Source organism: Anabrus simplex, chromosome 1, assembly GCF_040414725.1.
Source record: "Anabrus simplex isolate iqAnaSimp1 chromosome 1, ASM4041472v1, whole genome shotgun sequence".
Taxonomy (NCBI): domain Eukaryota; kingdom Metazoa; phylum Arthropoda; class Insecta; order Orthoptera; family Tettigoniidae; genus Anabrus; species Anabrus simplex.
The window spans coordinates 625,932,247-625,945,774 of record NC_090265.1 but is presented as its reverse complement, the minus strand read 5'-3'; the positions used below and the strand labels follow the sequence as shown (position 1 = coordinate 625,945,774).

The 13,528-nt window shown below is 39.2% G+C and overlaps 1 protein-coding gene across 3 annotated transcripts in view; it reads left to right on the top strand.

The window, feature by feature from the left end:
* Positions 1 to 13,528, top strand: part of Papss (PAPS synthetase) — a 258,890-nt gene that overhangs the window by 231,415 nt on the left and 13,947 nt on the right. For all 3 annotated transcript variants that reach the window (XM_067135681.2, XM_067135685.2, XM_067135682.2), the window contains one exon: positions 4,830 to 5,112. In XM_067135681.2, the coding sequence (XP_066991782.1) occupies positions 4,830 to 5,112 (283 nt within the window). The remainder of the gene's footprint in view (positions 1 to 4,829; positions 5,113 to 13,528) is intronic.

Below are 13,528 nucleotides of genomic sequence, written 5' to 3'. Positions count from 1 at the left end.
TCGCTGTCATATTCAGCACATAGTTGACTGGGCTAGTCATCATTCTTCCCATATATCACTTGACTAAAATTAGATCATCTACCTTCCCTACAGATTATATGATCGCTTCATCCATTATGAAGACTTTAAATCCATTTAGCAAATCACTACAACCCCACTAGTATGTTCGGAAGACACTAGAAGTTTCCTTCAAGCTACATTCAGAAATATAAATAATGTCTATCCTAATTTAACTGTAAAATATTTAATAATCTGACAATATCAGAAAATAATTCACCCAAACTATTAGAAGAATTAAGAGAAAATATCAAAAAGATTCAATAAACTCTATTGAGGAAAATTATTACAAAACCAATTCTAGAGATTATTACAAAGCCTTTGGTAAATAATTGCAAAAATACACCCCTCCCCCTCACATTATTGCTGAAAAATAAAGATGGAAAAATAGCACATTACAATAAGGAAAATGCAGAAATCATGGTGGAAGCATTTAGCAAGTTCTTGAACAGTGATAAACCTGAAAAGCTCTTATTAATTGATACACATACCCCGATAAAAACTAAACTAGAAAATATAAACCCACTTACAGCAAAAGAAGTTGAAACTGTGCTTAAGAAAATGAAGAACTACAAAACATCTGGAGAAGACCAGGTTTTTGCAGAGATGTGGAAATATGCCAGCATTGTGACTCAAACATCCCTCCATATGATATGACAAAAGATTTGCATATCAGAAAAATTCCCAGAACAGTGGACAACAGCTATAATTAATCCAATTCATAAGAAAGGTGAAAGAAATAATCCAGACAACTATAGAGGTATTTCCATCCTTTACTGCATGTATAAGATTTTCTCTAAGCTACTATATAATCGGATCAAGAGTTAGGTGAATACCAGGGAGGCTTCAGACCTTGGAGAAGCTGCTCTGAACAAATAATAACTTTGAAGCTAGGCATGGCATATTACAGAAAACGAAACAAACCCCTTTCAATGACGTTTATAGATTTCAAGAAAGCTTACAACTCCATCCACAGACCATCATTATTAAAAATTTTAAGACATTTCAGACTTCATCCAAAGTTAATCAAATTGATTGAACTTGCTCTAATACAATTTCTAAAATTAAGTTCAGAGGAGAACTTTCTGAACCATTCTTGGTAACAACTTGTTTAAGACAGGGTGATGGATTGTCACCTCTTCTTTTTTTAACTGTGCACTAGAGTACATTATGAGGGAATGGTAGAACAACAACTCAAAAGATATAAAAATTGGAACCCAGAAGGATAACATACATTTGAACTGTCTAGGATTTGCTGATGATCTAGCTCTTCTGGCCAATGATATGCAGGAAACAAAATAACAAATAAAATCTTTACAGGTAATAGCTCAAAATATTGGTTTGAAAATTTCATTTGAAAAAACAGAAATTATGCTAACTCAACTTCTGCTTGCAAACAAAATTAAGCTGGGAGACCAAGGAATAAAAATTGTAGAAAAATTTAAATATTTAGGTAGAATAATCACATATAACCTGAACGAGAAACCAGCATGGCAAAATAGAATAGATAAACTGGTTACAGCACAGCATGTTACCAAAAGTACATATACCGGTAATACAAAGTGTCTCTCAATAGCAACCAAATTGAAACACTACAAAACAGTCATCCAGTCACAAATTACATATGCATGAGAAACATTATTCAAAACAACAAACACAGTTGCAATAGATAGAGTATTCAAGTTAGAAAGGAGAATAGTGAGAACCTGTTTAAATAAAAATTATCAAGTAAATGGAGTCTGGAGACTAGCTTCCAATGAAATGGTTTATAAAGAAATAGAATCTGTGACTAGCACAGTGGGTGGTGAGAATAAAAATGAGTCTAAGTGAGTGAGCGTGTTGTGCTCGTTGATTGTCTGCAAATGTCTGCCGATGAGCTTCTACTCCACATTTGCAGTGAATAAAAATGTAGAGCGGAAGCACAGCGTAAACTCGAGTGTCTGGAGCAGCCACTCGGTGTCACTGATCAAGGTCGTGCACGTGCCATGTATATAACACTCCAATGACTTCCAAATAGTTCGGTGCTCAACATGGCAGAAGATAAATGTGAAATTCCAGTCCGCTTTTATCTCCATTTGAAAGGAACATGCAATTTTGTTTCCAAAGTCACAGTTACTGGATAAAAATCACAAAACAAGTGCAATAAATGCAGTTCAGCATGAACTACTTGCTAAATTTAACTTAAATATTTCCGCTGGATACTGTGGTTCAAACCCCGGTCACTCCATGTGAGATTTGTGCTGGACAAAGCGGAGGCGGGACAGGTTTTTCTCCTGGTACTCCGGTTTTCCCTGTCATCTTTCATTCTGGCAACACTCTCCATTATCGTTTCATAGCATTTATCAATCATTACTAAATCACTTTGGGAGTGGCGACCCCATCGTACTAATAACCCATAATCTGATTCATTCATTACATCCCTGACCCAGTCAGTGACTGGAAAACAGGTTGTAGGTTTTCATTTTTCATTCATTTACGTCCAACAACTGTCGGTATAATATTACAAAACATGAAAATAAGACTGAAATGAAAAGTAGAATTAAAGTGCACTGGAAACAAACCCATATCGTTAAAGGGAGAAGCGGCTGATGGGAGAATAACCCTACCATCAGCCGTCGGAAAGTTAACAAAATTATAGCCTGAAAATTACGACATTAATAAATTGAGGAAAATGGTATAACGTAAATAACAAAAATTAATTATGATCAAAATAGTATATTGACAATTGAATGTATTTTTTAAGGAACCAGATCTGCAAGAGTTGTCATCCCTTCTGACTTCCAACAGAGGCATCATAACTCTACAAACATCGGAGTTCCTTCAAATTTGGGAGTCATGGACAGTCAGGCTATGATTTCCTTTCCATTGCAAGTGGCCTGTACATTAATGCTAGGGATGCCTTTTCTCTAAATGTACTCATTCCCATGAACATGTGGCTTCTTAATTTGTACACGAGTACAGTCTACAGCTCTGATAGCATAAGGGAAGCTAAAATGTTCTTGCCACTCAACCTGTGCTTCCTGCATCTAAGCAACATTTGTTGGAATTTTATCTAATAATCTGCTTTCATTTCTATTCATCTCAAAACCTGCAAAATTGTTTTTAACACAATGCTCTGAGATGTCTTCACCAACTCCACTCTGAAACCCAGGGTCACCAACATAACGCAGTAAGATTGTCATTTTTTCTTCGTTTGTTAGTGCACCACCTTTTGTTTCTTTGGAGTACCCAAGGAAATGCTCTGCTAACCATTCAGCATGCTCCTTACTGGACCTATATAACACTTTGTAATCAAGTTGAGACGATTCTCTGCAAAGTTTATATAATTTTCTTTTCCGGTTAGCCACTACCATAAACTCTGCCATGCTATTGAACTTGACACTATCATTTGAAGTCACCTACTGAATTAGCTCAAGGAAACATGAACAGGTGCTTACTGGATTGAGTGACTTTTTTATCTTTATTCACCAGAAATCTGAAGCGCCCACTCTGCTACTCGAGCAACTGGAGTGTGCTCAAGATCACAGGTCTGCTGTGAGTGACTGCTACTGACTGGCGGTTTTTATTCACCTCATTGGGAGTGCCTGCTCTAAATTTGTGAATAAAGAGTGCATGCTCATTTTTATTCACACCACCCAATAAAAAATAAAAAAATATCATTCTTAGGGCATCTAATATGGTCAGCAGAAAATAGAACCAGCAGAAAAATAATAGAATAATTATGGAAGAGTAAGAATAATATTAGATGGATCACAGAACTTAAAGAAGACATGAGAGAGTTACATATTACAATAGAAGATTTAAAATACAAAACAAAATACACTCATGATATTGAAAGATAAACACACTAGATTACAGATGAAAATCAACAAGCAGAGAATAGGGAGAGTGATTCCAGAAGTAGAAAGAAAATTACGTTCAGAAAGGATGAAAGTGTATTGGACTGACAAAAAGAAGAAAAACCTCCATAAACCTGACTAAAGTAGTCTATGTTGGCTAAAAAATTAAAATAAATAAATCTGCCAAAGAAAAGAAAGGGGCATCATGATGCTATATAACCATGTAATAAAATAAAGGTAACTCTAGAAATTATAATGTAGCTTTTTCTTCTGGACACAGTATATACAACTGGAGTTATTTTCAACCTTCATTCACAGCATTCGTCATCCTAAATAATACTGATACTGTATTTCGAAGTCCTTAAAATACATGTATTTCAATATGTGACATATTAATCTAGCCATCACTTAAATTAATATGTTGTCTGAGTTTCTTAAATTTAGATCAGCACTCAAGTGGTAACTTCACAATATGTGGACTGTGGTCTTCATATAACTGTTCTTAGTATGATATTGCTCCTTTCCTCTTTGTGTTACCTTATTAAATCAGTCACCGGACAAGTTGGCCATGTGGTTAGGGCACGTGGCTGTGAGCTTGCACCCGGGAGATAGTGGTTTCAAACCCCACTGTCAACAGCCCTGAAGATGGTTTTCCATGGTTTCCCATTTTCACACCAGGCAAGTGCTAGGGCTGTACCTTAATTAAGGCCACTGCCACTTCCTTCCCACTCCTACCCCTTCGTTGCCATAACACCTATCTGTATTGGTACAGTGTAAAGCCAGCTGTATAAATAAATCAATCTGCCATCATGCATATTCAGTTCCTTATGGTGAAAGGTCGCAGTATATTACCTAAACTTTCACACCTTTTTGTAATTTATAGTTTAATATAGTGAGAATAATGACGACTCAATGGCATTTGTATATTTGCAGGTCCAGTGGCATGCTAAAGCTCGTATGTCTGCAGGAGCTAACTTCTATATAGTTGGTCGTGATCCTGCTGGACTGCCGCATCCAGATACCACCCTAGACCCTCCACGAGATCTTTATGATGCTACCCATGGTGCTAGAGTTCTCCGAATGGCTCCTGGACTGTCAGCTCTTGAGATCATTCCCTTCCGAGTTGCTGCCTACGATAAGACAAAGAGACAAATGGCTTTCTTTGAACCAGAGAGGAAGCAGGACTTTGAGTTTATTTCTGGAACTAAAATGCGCGGTAAGAACTAAGTAATACAAACTTTCTATATGAGACTATAATGGTAAAAACAGATCTCTTGGATTTATTTTCTAAGAAGCCTCTTGAAAGTAGAATTTTATATTGTAATCTGAACGTACCATTCGCCGTAAAGCTATTTATCTTGATCACATTTTTCTTGTTCTGTATTTTCATGTAAGATGATGTAGTGCAATCTGAATATGAACATAATTACATGCATCAGTGTCCTTATAATGATGTGCGCATGTGCCCACACACACACACCCTCTTCATTATGTTCTATCATCATTTTGTAACTATAACCCTCCTTATCAGTCAATCCTGGCTACGCTACTGTGTGGGAATGGGTTGATGACCACAGGGCCCCTACCTGAGTGGCATTCTACTTCCTGCTCCTCACTTTCATCTTTCTTATCTAATCCACCTTAATCAACTCTTATTCTCTTCTATTTTGATGATGTAAGGCTTGTGAGTCATTTTGACATTCTGTGAAGGGTCAGATATCTTTGTTTGTTTTCTTCTGATGATAGGTAAGAAGAGATGGTAGTTTAAGTGTGTTTCTGGTTTCAACTGATCACCTTCACCACACTATAAATAATATGGAAACAAGTTTCTCATTAGCCTACTTATTTTCATTTGGTTGAATAACTTATTCTTTCATATCATGCATATTTTTTCCATACCTAATCTCTGAAGAGTATGATGATGATGATGATGATGATGATGATGATGATGATGATGATTAAACTTAATCATGACTTTAGGATTACTGAATAACTTTCCTTGCTCCCACAACTACTTAAGAAGACTGCTATCTTATCGTAACACATTCGACTTCAACTTCCTTCAAGCGAATTAAATAAGACTATAGACAGCTGAACAGCTACTTAAGAATGTTGTCTTATCTTAAAATACAAAATTAACATCTTTAACAGTCTATCAGCTTTACTTTTTCTTATTCTCCAATTGGAGTATTCAAGGAAACACATTTCTATTTCATTATAAAGACTGAGCTGTTTATTGCTCTACCCTCAACAGGTTTTGGGCGCATTGACTCAGCGCTCCAGAAAGTCTAATCTTGTGAACTTGTGACATGCAGCTTGATACTATTATTTTAACCAAGGACATTCTAATCATTTTATGTTAGACAAACACCTACATTGATATCCTCTTTTTACGATTTGTAAGAACAATCAGGATCCTGATTTGAGTTTGAGGCTGATGATGCCCTTAATATGGGCGAAACATATCCCTTGTAACTTTTTATGATAGGATTTAATTCTTAATTTACTAGATCTCTTTGTATTGAATAGGTGGATGTTCAAAATAACACTTGTAACATACTTTGTATTAACACACAACACACTGCCCAGGAGGGTTTTCCTTGTGTGCTGTTGCAAGAGTGTACGAGGGATAGTGAGGGGCATTGATTTTTGTTGGGGGAGGAGTCTTCGGAGGTCTGCCTGGCCATGGTCTTTCATGTTTGTTGTACTTCATTATGATGTTCTCAATAACTCTCATCTGGAATTCTAATCGGATATCCTGACCTCCTGACTTCGTGTACAAGAAGTAGGCATTTAGGCAGCATATGTTCAGCATATGGCATAAGTGCTTCTGGTAGTACTTCTTCAGATTTTTTACGAGTACTTTAATAGCTCGCGAGATACACATCACTCAGGTCAACTCCGCCCATCTGACAGTTGTAGTCAATAGCTAACTTTCGTTTTGTGGTTTCTTTCCCTCTCTCCCTACACGACACCATGGTATCATTATGCATAGTGCTTATGAGGCACACATCAATTTTATCCTTCCACTTGATTATCACAAGTTTCCCGTTATAAACTACCACTTTTTCTCCATTCCTGAGTGTGCTGTTATTGATTTCCGATGGAACGCCCTGTCGATTTTTACGCAATGTAACCATTGCATCTGTCTCCTTATCACACAGCTTGTTATACAAATCTGGGCTCGAGAACTAGTTATCTATTGTTACGCGATACCCTTTGTTTAGAAGCGGTGCCATGAGTTGCAGAATAACTTTCGATCAATATGGTTCTTTTTTCCGAGAGTTATCAAACTGGGTGTCTTTTCCTGCACACACAAAGAAATTCCGCACGTAACCAGACTTGGATTCACACAGTTCAAATTATTTGATACCGAATCTTGAGTGCTTAGATGGTATGAAATCTTTCCATGACAAACGTCCCTTCCACAACATAAGAGACTCATCTGCAGACACATCACTTTCGGGTGTGTACACACTTCGGAATCTGCTATTCAAGTGGTCCAGAATAGGTTTCAGTTTGTAGAGTTTCTTCGGACCACATATAGCTTCATCATAATTATGCTTTGTTATCAACAAAGTGTAAGAATTTGAGAAGGAGATGAAATCTTCTTATAGAGAAGCAGCTCTAAAAATGTTGGGGTCTCTAATATCTGTCTATGAGAAAAGTAGCTCTTGTTGTCAGGTAACTGATGAATGCCTTGCAAGAGAAAGAATGCCAGTAAAGTCATAATTTCATCTTTATTCATGTCAGTCCACCGATTCACTCCCAAATATAGTTTCAAGGTCGGTGTGCTTTCTGAAAACTGTTGAGCATAGCGATTGGTTTCCCTACTTATTAGTTCCACTAATTCAGGAGTGATAAACAATTGAAAATATTGTAGCGGATTATTTATGTCTTCAATGTGTACATTTAGTCCCGGTTGTGCCGTAAATGTAAATCTTGGCCATTCAGATCCTACCTTTGTCCATACACCAAGCTGAATATCACCGCCAGTGCTGCCGTCACGTTCACTTGAGCCGCTTTCACCATTGCACTTGCTATCTCCTGACATTTCAACATTAGTCTCACGTCACTGTCTGAATTGTCACAGTGTAATAAATCAAACAGTTCTCCTTCTCACAAACATTTCCGAGCTCTGCTTGCACCTGCCGTAATGTGCTATCTACCACTCTCAGCAGCCTGGTAGCCGGAACTGGCTGGCTGCCAGCTGGGCACGAAACAAAAGCATTTTGCCCGGTCACTTGGTTTTACAAGAGTGCTGCTGTAGGCAAAGCTCGAAACTAACATACACACACAAAGGAAAGCAATCTCAGTTCCTACAACGGAATAAGTCATCATACCCATCACCGAAAGACATTTACAATGTGATGACGGAATATTCCATTATGGCCACTTAGGAAGCCATGCGGTTATGACGATTCATTCTGTCATCACTGCTTGAAAGGTTAAACCGCCAATTGCCTGGGATGTGTCAAGGTTCCCATGCTTAAACCTTTCACTCCAGTTGACTGCTGTAGCAGCCATGCCCCATAGCCGGTCGACTGCTGTGGAAGTCATGCGTCTTTCGGCTGTTTTCCATTTCACTATGATAGACTGTTGTGGAGGTCTCTCGTGGCTGTCTTGGAAGTCTATTTATGGCTATGATCACCAGATGACAGGAGTAACCAGTTCGAAGACGAAAGCAATGTGTCCGGTATGCTACTCACTTCGCGCCTAGTTGCTCCCCTGTGCTGACGTGCTCATGCTTCTTGACTTAGCTTTCAGTCACTTTGAAATTGTGAAAGGCGTGATGATGGAAGAAAGATATACTGCGGAGGAAGCTCTTGTTCTCATGTTGGGTAGTGACTTTGAAGAAGATGACGATAATAGTGATTTGTCATCTGATTCTGGTGATGGAACGACTTCGATTACACTTCCTACTTCTGGCACATTTACTACTCAGTTACCGCTTCATTGTCTAAAAGGTCGGCCTACTTCGATGATTCGACTCAAGATAAAGATAGTGAGGATGAAGATCAGATGCTAAGTGTGGCCAGTATCCAGTAATCGGGAGATAGTGGCTTCGAGCCCCACTGTCGGCAGCCCTGAAGATGGTTTTCCCGTGGTTTCCCATTTTCACACCAGGCAAATGCCAGGGCTGTACCTTAATTAAGGCCACGGCCGCTTCCTTCCACTTCCTAGGTCTTTCCTATCCCATCGTCGCCAAAAGACATATCTGTTTTGGTGCGACGTAAAGCAAATAGGAAAAAAAAAAAAAAAAATCAGGTGCCTGAACCACCGAGCAGAAAACTAAATTGGAAAAAGTAGAACCTGAATCCTAAGAAACATAAGTTTGATGGAGCTAATTCCAGATTGAAAAGTTTAGTTTGTTTCAGCTGTTTTTAACACAAGTAACATAACTCCTCTGTGGTGGGGTGGGTTGAAAAGTGCTAAAAATATAGTCATAAGAATTTCACTGAGTATGCATTACAAATAAAATACTTTTAAACTCTGCCTGTCCTCTCCTCTCGTCATAAGCTGACTGCAGACTGGAGAGCGAAGCAAGACAAGTATTCCGTACAGCGGGCTCAGTGAACCACCCGCTGCTCACATGCAGAGGGTCACACCACCATACTCACTATGCCGGAGTGAAAGGTTTAATAGATTTCACAAACTGAATAACAATAACAACATACAATGGCAGACAGATATGTAGCTCTGCAAAGTCCCCTCCTTTGAGGCAAATCACAACAGAACACAATACCTATTCACTGCCTCATGATGTATTCCAGCCATGAGTAGGGGGATATGTTACATATGTTACTCATCTCTGGACAGAATGCATACTAGGTACAACGCCTGTATCAAGAACGCTATCCAGATAGATGGCAATCGACAGTCATGACATTTCAAAGTGTGGAGAGATGTCTGCGGGCTACTGCGTCCCTGGGAAGAACACGGCAGCCTGTTGGAGATCATCCCATGACATCTGCTTGCAATAAAGAAATTGTGTTGGATGCTACCCAGCATAACCCCCACACTAGTACGAGCCATTGCACAGGAAACGAACATGAGCCAGACATCTGTTATGCAGATATTGCATACCATGCGGCTTCACCCATACCATCTGCACATACACCAGGAGTTCCATGGTCATGATTTTACAGCCCAAATGGTGACCCTACAGCATGTGGACACTGATCCTGCCTTTTTAGCAACCATGTTATTTATGGACGAAGCACAGTTGCACAACAAAAGAAATGTTAATTGGCATAATGTGTACTATGGAGTGTGGATAATTCCCATTGGGTATGACAGATGGCTTTTTAGATACATTGGGGCATGAACGTATAGTGTGGCATTGTGGGTGATCAATTCTTTGAGGTCCATCTGGCGCTGTCTGTAGTTTCTCCAAGATTACCACTGTTATTGGAACATGTGCCACTCATTGACTCGTGCATGATGTGGTTTCAACATGACGGAGCTCCACCGCATGCAACGGTGGTTATCCAGAACCATGTCCATGCGAGTATCCTGGTAAATGGACAGGAAGGGGGAAGACCTGTCCCCTGGCCCACCAGAAAGTCCTATCTTACGGCCCTGAATTTTTTCCTCTGGGGCCATACAAAACAACTGGTGTCTGCACAGAAGCCGGCCTATCCTGTTCACCTTAAACAGCCCATCAACAAGCCATGCTAATCTGTTATGCCAAAGATGTTGCAATGTGCCAGATGGTCCTTACAGCTCTGTATCAATGTATCAACCACAGAGATTGTTATTTCGAGCAGGTGCTGCATTAAATGACATAGGTAAGTGTTTCCTATCCTCTTCCAAACCATCTCCATACCCTATGCCATGATACCAATGGCCCTTTCCGAAGCCAAATAAACAAATAAGTCTGTAGAAACTATTAAGAATGCAACCTTACTACATCCGAGGCAATTGGGGGTTTAAAAAAAGAACTCGTGGGATTCGAATCTCCGTACCCTCGAGCACTGTCCACTATCACATCTCCGACTGCACACCTGTCAAGTGGGCTGTTAAGAGGCTTGACTGCAGCAGGCAGTTTCCAGGCTATACAATACCAGTTCTTGGTCTGTATGTGCCGCTCCTGTTGTAAGGTATGTGTTCTTCATATCTGTGCTCATTTTACAGGGTAATTCGGAGTACCCATAATGAATTAATACTGGTGCTCAAGATTCCTGCTATCTTCTAGCATATAAACTACACATCAGTCAATCAATCAATCAATCAATCAGTCAACCAATAACTACTGATCTGCATTTAGGGCAGTCGCCCATGTGGCAATTCCCTATCTGTTGTTTTCCTAGCCTTTTCTTAAAACATTTGAAAGAAAATGGAAATTTATTGAAGATCTCCTTTGGTTATTCCAATCCCTAACTCCCCTTCCTATAAACGAATGTTTGCCTCAATTTATCCTTTTGAATTCCAGCTTTATCTTCATATTGTGATCGTTCCTACTTTTAAAAACACCACTCAAACTTATTCGTCTACTGATGTTATTCCACGCCATCTCTCCACTAACAGCTCGGAACATACCATCTAAAATGAGAATAGTCTCTTTCATACCACTTAGTCAAGTAGCTCAACTCCTTTCTCCCAAGTTTTGCCAATTCAAACTTTGCAACATTTTTGTTACGCTACTCTTTTGTCGGAAATCACCCAGAACAAATCGAGCTGCTTATCTTTGGATTTTTTCCAGTTCTTGAATCAAGTAATCCTGGTGAGGGTCACATACACTGGCACTATACTCTAGTTGGGGTCTTACCAGAGACTTATATGCCCTCTCCTTTACATTCTTACTACAACTCCTAAATACCCTCATAACCATGTGCAGAGATCTGTACCCTTTATTTACAATCATATTTATGTGATTACCCCAATGAAGATCTTCCCTTATATTAACACCTACGTACTTACAATGATACCCAAAAGGAACTTTCACCCCATCAACTCAGTAATTAAAACTGAGAGGACTTTTCCTTTTTGTGAAACTCAGAACCTGACTTTTTTAACCCCTTTATCATCATACCATTGCCTACTGTCCATCTCACAACATTGAGGTCATTTTGCAGTTTTTCACAATCTTGTAACTTATTTATTACTCTGTATAACAACATCATTTGCAAACAGCCTTATCTCTTATTCCACTTCTTTACACACATATTTGATATATATAAGAAAACATAAAAGTCCAATAATACTGCCTTGAGAAATTCCCCTCTTAATTATTACAGGGTCAGATAAAGCTTCACCTACTCTAATTCTCTGAGTTTACCGAGCTCGATAGCTGCAGTCGCTTAAGTGTGGCCAGTATCCAGTATTCGGGAGATTGTGGGTTCGAACCCCACTGTCGGCAGCCCTGAAAATGGTTTTCCGTGGTTTCCCGTTTTCACACCAGGCAAATGCTGGGGCTGTACCTTAAATAAGGCCACGGCTGCTTCCTTCCCCATCCTAGCCCCTTCCTGCCTCATTGTCGCTACAAGACCTGTCTGTTTCAGTGCGACATAAAGCAAATAACAAAAAAAAAGTCTCTGAGTTCTGTTTTCTAGAAATATAGCAACCCATTCAGTCACTCTTTCTTCTAGTCCAATTGCACTCATTTTTGCCAGTAGTCTCCCATGATCTACCCTATCAAATGCCTTAGATAGGTCAATCGCAATACAGTCCATTTGACCTCCTAAATCCAGGATGTATGCTATATCTTGCTGGAATCCTACAAATTGAGCTTCAGTGGAATAACCTTTCCTAAATCCAAACTGCCTTCTGTCAAACCAGTTATTAATTTTGCAAACATGTCTAATATAATCAGAAAAAATGCTTTCCCAAAGCTTACATGCAATGCATGTCAAACTGACAGGCCTATAATTTTCAGCTTTATGTCTATCACCCTTTCCTTTATACACAGGGGCTACTATAGCAGTTCTCCATTCATTTGGTATAGCTCCTTCATGCAAACAATAATCAAACAAGTACTTAAGATCATCATCATCCTAAACCATCTCCAGTTTCCCGGGTGTGGTATATGAGCCTCCTCCATCTCATCCTGTCCTTGTACCATTCTTCCTCCACCAACTTGTCCCAATCATGACCTCTCAGCAGTACATTGCTCTTAACTAAATCTATCCATTTCCTTCGTGGCCTTCCCACGGGTCGTCTTCCTTCTACCTTTCTGTCAAATTCCTTCCTTGCAGTTCTGTTTACTGGCATCCTCTTCATGTGACCAAACCACTTCAGTCTTAATATCTGAATCTTATTGAGGAGAGAATCATCTATTCCTACTTCTTCTCTAATTTTCTCATTCCTAATCTTGTCTTTCCTGGTTTTCTGTATCATAGTGCGTAGGAATTTCATTTCAGTTGCCTGAAGTTTGGAATTATCTCTATTGGTCAGTGTTGTGGTTTCGAGACTGTATGTAAGAATTGGTGTATAATAGGACTTGTACAATGTCATTTTTGTTTTCATGGGTATTTGCTCATCCCACAGCAGGTGTCTTACCTGGTGGTAAAATTGTGTTGCCTTATTGATTCGATTGTTCACCTCATGTTTTGCTAGGTTGTCATTTGATATAACGCTACCCAAGTATTTGAAAACTGGAACGCTGTCCAGTTGAGCTTCATTTAACATGA